A 13418-nucleotide genomic window follows, 5' to 3' on the forward strand; every position below is an offset into this window, starting at 1 on the left:
TAGAACTGTACTCTCTATTGTCTTTATTATCTATGATTAATGTATAAAAAAAAATGTATTTTGTTTACATGTACCATTATTTAAATTATAAAATCGTGAAATGATAAAAAGTAATGATTATATTTTTAATAATAATTGAATAATATATAATAATAAAAATTTATATATATATATATAAATTTATATTTATATATGATATAATAAAACTAAATATAAAGTATCCATATTTCTAATAAATATATTAAGTTATAAATTATAAAAGAAAGACATAAGATATATAAATGAAAAATATCTACTAAAATAATTTATATTCTTTATAGTAATTGTAAATATTAAAAATGATATTAAAAATTATAAGTTGTAATTTTTTGTTCAAAATTAAAATTATAAAAAAATATAATTATAAAGATTTTAAATAATAAAAATTTTTTCAGATTTTATAAGCTAATATTTACATTAGAAAAATATTTATAACTATTGGAAACTATTATACTGTAATACTAAATAATTATAAGAATAAAATTTTATATTTTTATAAGTATAAAGAATTATAATATTATACAGTTAAAATTTCTTTAAATTAAATTGATTTTTGTCATTATTTATAATTATTATAAAAACGTAAGAAATTATGAAATATTAATTATATATTTTATTATGTAAAAAATAATATTTTATAACATTATACATAATAATTTTTTTTTCTTCACATGTAGGTAGTGTGTTTTAAAATATTTATATTTAAAAATGCAAAATATTATAAAATATATTGAACAATGTAATGATATTTGTTATACATCTTATAGAACAGCTGCAAAAATGCAAATTTTACATAAAGAACTTAGTAGTAAGTTTAATATATTTTTATTTTATTTTATCATTACTAATAATTTTATTATATTTATAGACAGTTAATAATAATAATAATATATATTTTTTATAGTGCAATATGTTCAACTAGAATTAATTGCTGGAATTTTTGAACGTCATAGACTTTCAATTACAGAAAATTGTGTTAATTTAGATTCAAGTGAAATTGAAGATGTTCTTTCTGATATTTATTTTGCAGCATGCAAAGAAACTAATACTAATTTTGATATTGATCTTGCATCAAAATTAGCTTTAAATTATATTTTAACTACATTTGATAAGTATGTCACATTATATATATATATATATATATGTATATGTATGTTTTATTATTTAAATTAGAATTGAAATAATAAATAATATTTTATTATTATAAATATTCCAAATATTATAGACAATGTACTAGAACAGTTTCTGTATTTTCTATAAAAGTTGCTTTAATACTAATTAGTTCTGGAAGATTACAAGAAAAGTATGGATATCTTTATCAACAGTTAGCTGATCATAATGCATGCTTATCCAAAGTTAGTTTACATACATTATTAATAAATATTTGTAAAATAACGGAAATGCTTGGAGAAAGTGCAGCATATGGCCCACAAAATATTCAATCGCATATTGATAAGTGTTTTTCAAAAGTAAAATTATATAATATTTTAAACATATATGAATTATATATAATTTATAATATTTATAATATTTTATCATAGTCTCAAGGATGTCTTGGAGTTACTGAATCAGAATTTGCAACATGGATTATGCAAGAACCTCCTTTATTGATTTGGATAACAACATTTAATCGTATGAAATCTGCAGAAAATAGTATATATATTTTATATTCTAAAATATTTAATGGTATATTTTGAGAAACTAAAAATAAAACTGAATATTCTTTTATCTAGTTGTACATAATATTAGATGTTCATTTTGTAAAACAACACCAATTCATGGACTACGATATTCATGTTTAAAATGTGCAACATATCATCAATGTCAACATTGTTTCTTACATGGTAAAATATCAGGAAAGCATAAATTAAAACATCCTGTTCGTGAATTTTGTACTAAGGTATATTAATATACTTAATTTTTTCTTTTTTTTTATATAAATACTATATAATACTATATAATACTATTTGCTATAATATTTTTCCAGACTTCAAATCGAGAAGTAACAAAATTAATTATTGAATTAATTAGAAATAAATTGAGATTATGTCCTGGTAGATCTATTGGGTTAAATATTGATGATCAAATTCCACATATAAGGTTGTTATATATACAAGTTTAAGATAATATACGATTTTATATTACAATTTCTATTTTTTTTTTCATATATCTATTATAGTACTGAAATAAAACATACTGATTGTGAATCAGTAAGAAGTACAATTAAAAGACGAGTTTTAAATGATCCACAAAAAGAATTACAAAGTATAATTACTCATTTGGAAGAAGAAAATAGACAATTACAAATTGAATTGCTTGATATACAGGGTACTAAGGCAGAAAGACTTCAGCGTCATAGAGTTACAATTGAATCACAATTACAACGTCTAAAATTATTAAAAGTATATTGTCATTTTATGATTAATATCATTTTAGATATCTAATAAAATAATGAAATGTTTTCTTATTTTTTTTATAGAAATGTTTATTTACTGATAGAATTTGTATGCCTCCTCAAGTAATTAATTATATGCAAAGTACACCAATGGTTCCTTCTCTTTCATCACGATTAACATCCTTACCTATAAATTTTGAATTAAGTCCAATTATTCGACAAGAAAATATAGAACATATTTCAAATGTAAATGATATAGATATACAAACAAATAATTTTAATCCATTAACTAGAAATTGTATTAGTGAACAAAATTATGATGTTATTGATCCTAGAGAAGCATCAAGTATAAAATTTAATAATATACTAGAACCTACTAAAATAGAATTAAGTACATGGATAGGAGGTATGTTGATTTTTTATTATTTTCAAAAATATATCTTTAAAACATCAATTTAATAGATTATGTATATGAATGAATAAAATTCACATATTTTTTAACTTCTAAATTTTAGGTCAAAAAAGATCAGATATAAATCCATCTGATAGCGGTTTTTCTCAATGGTTAAGTTCTAACAATTCGAATTGCAAAGAAGAAAAATATTCAATAAAAGCTATGACTAATACTGAAAAAGAATCATTACCTATATCTGATTCTCTCATAAGTATTCACAGAGATAATACACCATCATCTCTACAAAGACCGGATAAACATTCACAACATAGTAGTTTACAAAATATTCAAGGTGATCTAAATGATATATTAGATAGATTACAAAATATGGTTACAGATGATCGTTTATTAGATGGTAAATTATTATATTTTATTATATAATATAATTATTATATTTTAAACAATATATGCTATTTTTTTATATAATTATTTTTACATAAATTATTGCTTTAGATTCTTATGTTGTTAATGACAATTGCAAATTAAAGCGAGCTACCACAGAAATGGAAGATTTATTAACAGGACTTATTCAAGGTATGGAATCTCGTAAGAATAAACTTACTACTATTGTATAATTATTAATCATAATTAATATTTTGTAACTCTATCTTAATATATTTACAAAATAAATATAATTCCGTCCATATAATTTGAATTCTTAAAATGATAATATAACTTTTATTTTTAATATTTTTATATATAATGATATAAATGATATAAAAAAATCTTAGTTATAAAATAATATGAAAAAATAGTAAAAATTTAAGAAAATTATTGTCGATTAATCATGTTATAAGTAGATCATTTTTATTTTTTTAAATGTTATTCTTATTATTAGTAAAATAATGAACGATTATTTTTATTTTTCTATATAATCATTTAATTAAAATTTCAAAGACTATAGAAAAATAAAAATAACTAAAATTTTCAAAAAGCTTTCATTTTAAAAATTATAATTGTATGGCATTTATGTAATTTTCGAAATATAATTTTTTCAACTTTTAAAAAATTTTATTTTTATTTTTTTTTAATTTTTAAGATTTAAATTATTGAAATTATACCTAAAAGCCTTACATAATTTTCAAATATTGATCTGAATTTTAATAATTTATATATATAATAATTTAATAAAATAAATAAAAAAAATAATATTCAATTATAGTACATTGAAGTAATTTTTTATATATATTTATAGAAATATAAATGTTAATTTAACTATTAAAATATTATAATAAATTGTTTAAATTTTACTTTTTTTCTTTTAAAGAAAAAGGAAAGAAAGTGAATTAATATATTTTAAATATATATAAGATTAATATATTGTTTTATTTTTATTTATTAATTAAAGTAAGCATTGAATTTTTATTAAAAAGATACATATGATTCATCATTTTAATGAATGGACTAGATCATCATTTATTATATAGTATAAATATAGTATAAAATATGTTCATTTTTAAAATACATAGAACATATATGTAGTATTATGTTATATATTTTTTTCAACCAACAAATGTATCCGTTAAATAAGTAAGTTTAAATAATCGTGCGAAATGTGATTTCTCTGATGGTAAGTTTACTGTCCATGCGATTACACGAACATCACGATTAGTCCAATCATGTATAACACGCCTAAAATAATATATATAAAAGATATAGTATTTTTTACAATAACTATTGCATAACATTATTTAACATTATGAGATATATTTATATGTACATACTGATTTATTATATCTTTATGCAACAACACAGTAGATACACCCACAACATAATACATAAAACGGGAAAACATCCATTCATAAATAAAATCTATTAAACAATACATCAGATGTTGAAATAAATTGTTATGATATCTTGCTGGACCTGGACCCTCTACACCTGAATAAGATACTCTTGAATAATAGTAAGGTCTCCATGCAAGACCTCCTACAATTCGAGGTTCCTTTCTTCTAATCTACATCAACATAAAATATAATAATAGAATTTAACATATTAAATACTAATCTTATCAATAATCTTACAACCATAATTATCTTTATTTTACCATATATACAACCAAAGGATTAAAACTGGATACAAGTGCTCTTTGAAATAATTTAGGATATTTGTTATACATTTCTACAATTATATGCACAATTTCCATGTTTAGGTCAAATGCTTTTAGATCAAAAATTATTCTTTGTTCATTTAATAAACACATTTCTATACCTTCATGAAGCAATGGAATTTTTTCAATTAAATTTTTATCAAATTTATCTCTAAAAAACATATAAAAAGATTGAACAAAAATATTATTTTATAATATTTTATTATAAAAAATATATTTATAATCTATTTACTTAAGTGGATGATTATAAGAAATATCTAAGTCTTTTAATTCATCCCATGTCATTTTCTTAACAATTCCATGTTTTCCAGTAACTCTATCAATTGTTGAATCATGAAATATTATAGGTACATTATCTTTTGTAAGCCATACATCAAATTCAATTGCAGTACATCCTTTATCTTTGCACTATAAAATATTTTACAATAGATTTTATTTTATTTATAATTTAAATTAAATAAACATATATTATTTTTTTTATAAATTTTTTTTGTTAGTAACTACTATTAGTATTCATATTTACATCATAAAATAATATATAATTCTTTTTGTTATAAAATATCTAGAATTCCAATTTAGTTAATAAAAAAACAAATTGATTTGTTATTTTTTGGAATAATTGCTAACTAAAAAAAAACCATTATAATATATAAGATTTTACATTACGAAAAGCTGTTAAGCTGTTCTCAGGAAAATCATATCCTCCACCACGATGAGCCACCACTCGCATGCAATATTGTTCTCCATTACCATGATCTTTGCCTATGGTATTATTTTTCAGTAAAAGAGGATCTACACCTAGCACTTCTTGCACAATGCTTTCCTTTGGTGGTGGAATCCTGACTATTTTTAGCCCAAATGTGACAAGAAGAGAAATCCAAAAAATCCATGGTATTGAAAAATGATAAATAATAGTTATGAAAATGCTCCAAATAACTTGTAAAAATATCAACAATAAACCAGTGTTCAAAATTAGTTCAATAATTTTATGCATCCTTTAAAAAAGTTTTTAGTCTTGTTAACGTTTTTTAAGAGAAAATATGAGTTAATCAATTTTACAAATACAAAGACTTCAATTATAATACTATTGCACGACACACTTTATTACTTGAAAATATAATTTTGCACATTCTTGAAGATATTCTCTAAACTTCTTATATATATTTGTATATAGTTATATATTGTATACGTTTGTTTACGTTACAATATCACAATTTTAGAAACAGATAATTAATTATTCCTGAAATATTTAATAATTATTTAATAATATATATTTTAAATGTAATTATAGCTTATACATACCAATTAATATTTATATTTTTATAAATTAATAATTATATATTAATCTTATTGTCTTTTATATTATCACGAAAAATGTAGATAGTTATTATTTAATTAATTAGTAACACGAAATTTAATTTAAACTGTAAATTTTTTTAATATAAATATTGTCATAATATAAATCATTAATTTGTATAAAAAGAAACTAATTAAATAACATTAATATGTTTAAAAATTTATAGACTCAATGCACTTACACCTATCTTGTATCCAGACATTGGTACTACTGATATCAAAAGTGGAGAGATGTTCAGTATATAATACATTAATTTATATAAAATATATATAAATATATAGAAAAATTAAGAAAGCAGTTAAAATAATAAAATTAATATTTTAGAATTTATATAATTTGAATGTCTACTATTATTAAATTTGGAATGAAAAAATAATATTAAGTAAAATGAATAAAATAGAATTAATTCAATTGCTTAATATAGCATTCTATATTTACTATAATACATTAAAAAGACAATATCTAGAAGCAATAATGGTATAACCAATTACAAAAATATCTTTAGAAAAAAAATATAATATTAAAAAAATTAATTAATAAGAGAATGACATATTCAAATTAAAAAGATGGGAGATTCATTAGACTTTTTAACAAAATATCATAATATATCGAACAAACTAAAAAAGTGAGCATTTTATTATATATTATTTTTTTTATAGAATAATTCACTTTTTTAATAATAAAATTATTATTAATATATATAATATAATATAATATAATTTTAATAATTATAATATAATTTATTCTTATTTAAATTTAATTTTAGACGATTTTTAAGAAAACCAAATGTTGCTGAAGCAAGTGATCAATTTGGTATGTCATATGATATGATATATTCTTAAAAAGATAAAAAAGATATAATATTATTAATATTATAAAAATTATATTATTTTTTAGGAATATTGGCAATTGAATGTGAACAAAAAGAATTATGGCAATACGCAGGTTTATGTTTATTAGCTGCAGCTAGATGTCAAGAAACATTAGAAAATACTTTTTCTGAATTAAACTTTTTAATAAAAGCTGGTCGAGAATTTCTTATGGCTGATAAAAAAGATAAAAACATAGGATGTTCTTCTATAGGACAAGAAAATATACAGGTTTATTATTTTTGTAATTTATAATCTTTTATATTACAGTATAAAATATGATTATATATAATTTTTATATTATATAATTTTTAAAATTTTATAAATTTTTATATTAGGCTGCAGTAAATTGTTTTAGTCAAGCTTTAACACATTGTTATAATCAACCAGGATTCAATACTATGTCAGCTGGTTTAGCATTAGAATTAGCATTAGCTTTAGGTCCTACTCCAGCTGGTATACAACAATTATGTAAAGCAATTGACATTTTTCCAACTATAAAAGCTATTAATACATTAGCATCATATTATATTAAACAAGGTAAATATTTATTTAAATAATTATTATTGATTTATTGGTTTACATAATATATAATATTTTACCAGGTGATTATGTATCTGCTTTACAAATTTTAAATGATTTTGTTGAATTTGTTGAAAGTTATATTAATGCTGGTGCAAAAGGCAACTATAATATTATATTACACAGGTAAATATAATTAGAAATATAAAATTTTATTGATACATAAGAAATTAATTAATTGCATTAATATATAGATGCGAAATAACTAGAGTACTATTATTACTTATACTTCAACCATCACCACAAAGATTGGCACCTTCTTTAGCACAAGTTTTGGAAAAGTATGCATGGGTAGAAGAAACTACAGATAATGGTAAATATTATGTTTTTCTTTTTCACTAATTTAAATAATAAAAAGAATTATAAAATTGTAAAATATAAATTTCAGATTTTAATATGAATGAAGATGAATTACTATTATTACAATCATTAGTATTGTCATGCCAATCACATGATTATCAAGCATTACTAGAACTAGAAAGTGAATTGTGGCCTTATTTAAATATTGAACAAAAGGAGTTATTACATAAGTTAATTCAAGTTTTAACAATACAATAAATATATTTTTTGTTATATAATTACATTTTATATAATAATTTGACATTAAAAGTAAATTATAATTATTAAAAACTAATTATAAATTATAAATAGTATTTGTTAATTTTATATTTAGTTTAATTTAAATAATATTTTTAAAAAATTTTTATATTTTTATTTATTTGTTATTTTTTTTAACATTTCTATTATTTAATTATATTCTATTTATTTTAATAAATTATTATTAATTAATTCAATAGAAATCACTTGACAATATATAATTACAATTCCTATTTAAACTATTATTTTTATCCCATTCTTGCAAAAAAGATAGAAAAATAGGTAGACAATATCTCAATAGTGTGAAAGGAAGAACTTATGCAGTAGAAAGCAGAGTCGATGTGTATAGTATACGTATTTCTACAATGAGTATGATTGTATTATAAAAGAGGGGATATTTCGCGTTCCACGAATATACTAAACTCTACTTTCCTATATCGGAAGACGACGCAAGTAATCGAGGTAGAGTCAGTGATTACGCGAACGCGTCCTCGAATCTTTCTGAATTCGTTTGACGTCATAATTTTATTTTATTAAGGTAATATTCTTTTACAAATAATTATACATTAATTGTGTTTATATTTTTTTTAATTTAATAAAATATATTTCAAAATGACATTTTACAATATTTTTGAAAATAAATAACTTATTTAAAAAATATTTTTCTAAATGTAAATTTTAATTTTAATCATTAATTGCCATAAAAATTTGTAAAAAAACAAAGAAATTTTTTCATATTTACCATACGTTCGATAACATTATTAAATTATAAATAACAAAATTAAAAATTATAAATTAATATTTTTTATTTTTATATTTTATTATGTTTATGTATATACAAAATAACAAAAAAGTTTTTCATATATATTTTAATATGTTAATTCAAAATAATATAAAAATTGTTCTATATATCTAATATGCCAAAAATGTTGGATTTTAGTATCGTTAAATTCATCAATCATAAATAATTTAAATATTTATTTATTTTTATTTTCTATTTATTTTTTCAATGAATTTTTTCACAAAATTAATGTTTCTTTTATAATGAATTTTTTTAATTGCTTATTATTTTATAAGACATTATTTTTAATTCGTTAAAAAACGCAAGATTAGATCAAATATTTAATTTAATTTTACATTAATTATATTATTATATATTAATTATATTTAATATAAAATTTATAATTTTGTGTTAATAAACTATAATTATTATAATTTACCACGTGTTTTAACGACCTTGAACTCAGTTTGATACAGGTGAATGTCCGAAACATTTTTATACTTTAGCTTATACATACTATGATATATATTTATATATTATTTTCTTTTATATAAATATATTTTCCATTAACTTGTAAAATATAAAAAAAAGATAAATATAAATGAAGAAATAATATAATTTACTTATAAAAATAAATTAAATGTGATACTAAAAAAAATCATACACAATAATTAATAAAAAATGAGATTTCTACCCTTAAAACTCGATTCAAACAAAAAATCTTTAATAAGATGAAATTAAAAGTTTTAGAAAGATAAAGATTTCAAAAAATTATTGTAAATAATACAAGAAACTATATGTATTATAGTATTTTTATTTTTTTAATAGCAACATGACCAAAGATTGGAGAACAATTTTTGTAACTGGAGGAGCGGGTTACATTGGTAGTCATTGTATCATTGAACTTTTAGAAAGTGGATATGATGTTATTGCAATAGATAATTTTGCTAATAGTGTAACTGAAAGTGGTGAATCTGCAGCTCTTAAAAGAGTGGAACAGATTACAGGAAAAAAAGTTATTTTTTATAATTGCGATCTCATTGATCGAGATAAACTTGAAATAGTTTTTAATAAGGTACAAAATATGAATAAAATAAAAATTATTTTATAATATTTCTTAAATTATTTTATAATTTAAAAATATTTACAATGAATTATTTTATTGTATTTTAGCACAAAATAGATTGCGTAATTCATTTTGCGGCTATAAAGGCGGTTGGCGAATCAATGCAAATTCCGCTTCACTATTATCGAAATAATATTATCGGTGCCATCAATTTGTTAGAGGTAAAATATAATTGAGCAAATCTTTATATACATATTTCCATATTATAAAGAAAAATAAATTTAATTTTTTTATAAGGTAATGAAAGCTGCTGGATGTTTCCAATTAGTGTTTAGTAGTTCTTGTACTGTATATGGAGAACCAAATCAACTTCCAATTACAGAAGAACATCCAACAGGAAATATCACAAATGTATATGGTCGAACAAAATATTTTATTGAAGAAATGCTTAAAGATATATCGAGAGCTGAAAAGGTGCTTTTTAATTGAAAAAAATATAATTATATAAATATACGTTATAAAAATAATTCCAAAAAATAAAAAAAAAACCAGTTTACATATTTTTTTTAATTTATCAATTAAAAAATTTTCAATGAAATATATATAAATATATATAAATATATGATTTTTTTATTTTTATTTAACAGAATTGGAATATTATTTCCCTAAGATATTTTAACCCAGTAGGTGCTCATCAAAGTGGTTTGATTGGAGAAGATCCTACAAAACCATTTACAAATTTAATGCCTTACATAGCACAAGTAGCTTTAAGACATAAACCTGAACTTGTCATTTTTGGTGGCGATTATCCTACAAAAGATGGTACAGGTATATACGATTTTTTTTTATACAATATAAAGAATTTATTATTTAAATATATTATTAAAATGTATTTATTTTTATATAGGTATACGTGATTATATTCATGTTATGGATTTAGCTGCTGGTCATGTAGCAGCATTAAATGCTTTATATAAACAACATTTGAGGCTAAAAATTTATAATTTAGGTACTGGTAAAGGTGTATCTGTACTCGAATTAATTAAAATTTTTGAGAATGTCACAGGGACAACAGTACCATATGTTATTAAGGATAGAAGAGAAGGTGATATAGTATCTATGTATGCCAATACAGATTTAGCAGAAAAAGAATTGGGATGGACAACTAAATATAATGTTGAACGAATGTGTATGACAATTTATGTTACATCTTTTTAAAACGTTAATTTTTTAAAACGTTATTTTAAAAATATTTTTTAATATAGGTGAAGATTTCTGGAGATGGCAAACAATGAATCCACATGGTTATCGTAACTCAATAAAAAATGGTATTAATGAATATACAAATGGCACTTTGTAATAATGCTACTTTATCATTATTAAATAAAAAAACAATGGTATTTAAATATTTGATTTTTTAAAAATTTAATATTAATTATTTTATTTATATTATTATTTATTTATTTTGAGTATCTTTTGTTTCTTCTAATATTGTATACAATGATAAATGCTGAAACTTTAATACCTCAAGACCCCAGCTTGTCCATCTTGGAAGCAAATATCTAGCAAATATTTCTAAACATTTTGGTTCATTTGGAAGATAATCTTTCATAACTTCTAAAAATTAAAGTAATATTTTTATATATCTTCATTCACTTTTTAATATAAATTTTTATATCTGATGTATAATCATATAATTTACCTGTAAGTGGTGGTTTATGAGAATGTACTGCACTTGGTACACTTATTAATAATCTACCATCAGGAATGTTTATTTCATTTCCATTTAATACAGATCCCAAAACTAATAATTCATAAGGTTGTTTACCAGGTGCACAATTAAAATTACATATTGTATTTCCTCCTTGAGTTATCTAAAATATTAATGTCAGCTATAATATACAGTATATATATTATAACTACCATTGTTATTTACAAATTATATACATGTACTTACTTTAACCCAATACCATTTTGCTCTATATGTAACACCCCAAGATGGAAATATATTATTAAAAATACTATGTAAATGACTTGGAGCATTGGTGCACCATATTGCTACAAGTCCATTTGAACATAATAATTTGCCAATTGGTATCTTAGCTAATTCTTCATTGTACATCATTTTATAGCTATTTAACAAAAAAATATAAAAAATAATTTGTATGATATAAAATATTATTTATAACATTATTATTAAAGATTCAAATATTTTTATATATGTAAAATACAATTGATCAATATGATAAAATCTATATCAATATTATTCAATATGAGTTTTTTATGGTGATAAGTTGCATCTAAAATCTTATTTACCCATATGCTCACAAAATTGAGAACAAGAAAAACTTATACTATTATCAAAGTACTTGTTCTCATTAAATTGTTCAGAGCTTTCTTTTTTAATGGCTTATATTGAACCATACAAGATCACCTAGCTTCTGAATATCTGGTTTTTTTTCTTCTTATGGACTTGTTCCACCAAGGAGGATCCAATAATATAAAATCATATTGGTTGTTTAGGTCCAGCTTTTTCGCAATATCTCTCACATCATAGCAATAAAATTTACATTTTTGAGGGAAAACATATCTTTCTTCTTTTAACTCCGATGTAATAACTATATCCATATCGTTACAACCATAAAAATTTTCTTTTTCATTACAAAATGTATCTTGATAAAATTTTTGAGATGCCAAGCGTGCTGCTTCATTGTTATCAGATAATATGTTAGTAGAAAATAATCCCTCCGTTTTTGAAATCATTTTATTGAATGTTTGTTTAATATAATTTATCTGCAAAATAAATTATATTTATGATTATATTTATGTTCGATGATAAGATTTTTAAATTCTTTATTTTTAGCGACTATACTTCTTTTAAATCTTCATCTGGTAAAAGTTTTAATCGTTTTCTTTTTCTAGTTTTACTTTGTAATGAAATTCCATCTTGTTGCTCGCATTGAATTGTTTGATTTTCTCGTAAATATTGAGAATTTATTTCAAATAATACTTCATTAAAAATTAGTTTACATTTAGTGCTACCATTTTTTACATTTGCATAAATATTATTAAGATATTTTAAATGGGATATTATCCATCCTTCTTCGGTTGAGGAAATTAAACTCATAATTGATATAAATACACCGCACTATGGATTAAGTATAATTA

General features: G+C 20.8%; 5 protein-coding genes across 5 annotated transcripts; 3 read left to right on the forward strand and 2 right to left on the reverse strand.

Moving 5' to 3' along the window:
• Positions 1 to 39: 39 nt before the first annotated feature.
• Positions 40 to 3537, forward strand: LOC107999476 (dystrotelin). Its single transcript, XM_062080221.1, has 12 exons — positions 40 to 325; positions 435 to 621; positions 717 to 847; positions 944 to 1151; positions 1265 to 1508; positions 1581 to 1692; positions 1773 to 1939; positions 2027 to 2139; positions 2219 to 2441; positions 2519 to 2840; positions 2950 to 3243; positions 3342 to 3537. Exons 3-12 carry the CDS (start codon positions 748 to 750, stop codon positions 3461 to 3463), a joined length of 1905 nt encoding a protein of 634 aa, XP_061936205.1. The 5' UTR covers positions 40 to 325; positions 435 to 621; positions 717 to 747; the 3' UTR covers positions 3464 to 3537.
• A 658-nt stretch (positions 3538 to 4195) lies between these two features.
• LOC107999538 (glycerophosphodiester phosphodiesterase 1) lies at positions 4196 to 5992 on the reverse strand. The gene is made up of 5 exons (XM_017059456.3): positions 5660 to 5992; positions 5231 to 5406; positions 4936 to 5149; positions 4613 to 4845; positions 4196 to 4520 (listed from the first exon to the last, which is right to left on the reverse strand). Exons 1-5 carry the CDS (start codon positions 5990 to 5992, stop codon positions 4391 to 4393), a joined length of 1086 nt encoding a protein of 361 aa, XP_016914945.2. The 3' UTR covers positions 4196 to 4390.
• Positions 5993 to 6746: 754 nt separating this feature from the next.
• On the forward strand, positions 6747 to 8454 carry LOC107999537 (40-kDa huntingtin-associated protein). Its single transcript, XM_062080232.1, has 7 exons — positions 6747 to 6980; positions 7122 to 7168; positions 7253 to 7455; positions 7563 to 7764; positions 7830 to 7932; positions 8001 to 8119; positions 8195 to 8454. Exons 1-7 carry the CDS (start codon positions 6922 to 6924, stop codon positions 8362 to 8364), a joined length of 903 nt encoding a protein of 300 aa, XP_061936216.1. The 5' UTR covers positions 6747 to 6921; the 3' UTR covers positions 8365 to 8454.
• A 246-nt stretch (positions 8455 to 8700) lies between these two features.
• LOC107999543 (UDP-glucose 4-epimerase) lies at positions 8701 to 11656 on the forward strand. The gene is made up of 7 exons (XM_017059463.3): positions 8701 to 8941; positions 10013 to 10259; positions 10358 to 10471; positions 10548 to 10724; positions 10898 to 11078; positions 11158 to 11439; positions 11516 to 11656. Exons 2-7 carry the CDS (start codon positions 10017 to 10019, stop codon positions 11608 to 11610), a joined length of 1092 nt encoding a protein of 363 aa, XP_016914952.1. The 5' UTR covers positions 8701 to 8941; positions 10013 to 10016; the 3' UTR covers positions 11611 to 11656.
• A 29-nt stretch (positions 11657 to 11685) lies between these two features.
• On the reverse strand, positions 11686 to 13380 carry LOC107999542 (N(6)-adenine-specific methyltransferase METTL4). Its single transcript, XM_017059462.3, has 5 exons — positions 13123 to 13380; positions 12685 to 13043; positions 12208 to 12382; positions 11953 to 12124; positions 11686 to 11867 (listed from the first exon to the last, which is right to left on the reverse strand). The coding sequence occupies exons 1-5, from the start codon at positions 13375 to 13377 to the stop codon at positions 11707 to 11709; spliced, it is 1122 nt and encodes a 373-aa protein (XP_016914951.1). The 5' UTR covers positions 13378 to 13380; the 3' UTR covers positions 11686 to 11706.
• Positions 13381 to 13418: the final 38 nt, after the last annotated feature.

Source organism: Apis cerana, linkage group LG10 (genome assembly GCF_029169275.1).
Source record: "Apis cerana isolate GH-2021 linkage group LG10, AcerK_1.0, whole genome shotgun sequence".
Taxonomy (NCBI): Eukaryota; Metazoa; Arthropoda; class Insecta; order Hymenoptera; family Apidae; genus Apis; species Apis cerana.